Source organism: Portunus trituberculatus, chromosome 9 (genome assembly GCF_017591435.1).
Source record: "Portunus trituberculatus isolate SZX2019 chromosome 9, ASM1759143v1, whole genome shotgun sequence".
In the NCBI taxonomy this organism is placed as follows: domain Eukaryota; kingdom Metazoa; phylum Arthropoda; class Malacostraca; order Decapoda; family Portunidae; genus Portunus; species Portunus trituberculatus.
Genome location: NC_059263.1, coordinates 9840566 through 9841356, shown reverse-complemented (window position 1 = coordinate 9841356; position 791 = coordinate 9840566). Strand labels below are relative to the sequence as shown.

General features: G+C 56.9%; 1 protein-coding gene across 1 annotated transcript in view; it reads right to left on the bottom strand.

The window, feature by feature from the left end:
• LOC123501352 (mitogen-activated protein kinase kinase kinase 1-like) overlaps positions 1–547 on the bottom strand; it is a 41900-nt gene extending 41353 nt beyond the window's left edge. Inside the window, 1 exon segment of the mRNA XM_045250139.1 lies at positions 1–547. This exon segment is cut by the window's left edge and continues 376 nt beyond it. Coding sequence (XP_045106074.1) covers positions 1–137 — 137 coding nt within the window. The 5' untranslated portion in view covers positions 138–547.
• Between the last annotated feature and the right edge of the window lie 244 nt (positions 548–791).

The window sequence follows — 791 nt, the reverse complement described above, 5'->3', positions numbered from 1 at the left end:
ACCCCATCTCCTCGCCTGGCACTGTAGGCACTTGTCTCCGCTACACCGCCGGTCTCTATAGGCGGAGACCGGCTAGTAGTGAGACTTAACACGGAAAAGCTATTGGCCAGCCGCGAATTAGCGGCGTGGGCCGACATAACGCATTCTAAAGACCTCTCCTCTGTTCGGCGGCGCTCACCCTACTGAACCTCGCTGCGGCGGAGGGACTGCGGCAGCCCCGCGCCACCACGCTGCCGCGCCGCACCCTCCACTCCCTTTCTTTCCTGCACCTTGCTATGGCTCTGCTCAGCTCATTTAATGGTCCTCACTCCCGTCATGGCATCATTGGCATATGGAGGTAGTGTTCCAGTAAGCCCTGCCGCCCAGGGAGCGGTGGCAGGGCGGCAGGTGCTCATGTTGCCATACGGCTGTCTCGTCTCGCTTGGCATATCGTACACTATTGCCACGTTTCTACTACACCATTTGCCACTTATTCCCGTGGCAACATGGCACTGTGACAAAGCGTAATCAACAGATTACTAGGGCGGGAGAATCTGCAAAACCCTGGGAAACCTTCTTTTTTTGTTTGCACGCCAGTGAGGTGCCGTAGGTGAGCGCTGCGGCCCCTGATGGTGGCATCGCAGCGAGCCTGGCACGCCATGGCACTGTGCTGGCCCTTGTCTGGCCCCTTGTAACCTCCCCCCCTTCCCCACATAGCAGGAAGGAGTGACTGGGAATACATCACACCCATAGAGAGAGAGAGAGAGAGAGAGAGAGAGAGAGAGAGAGATTTGATATGTTGTTTCTGTTTA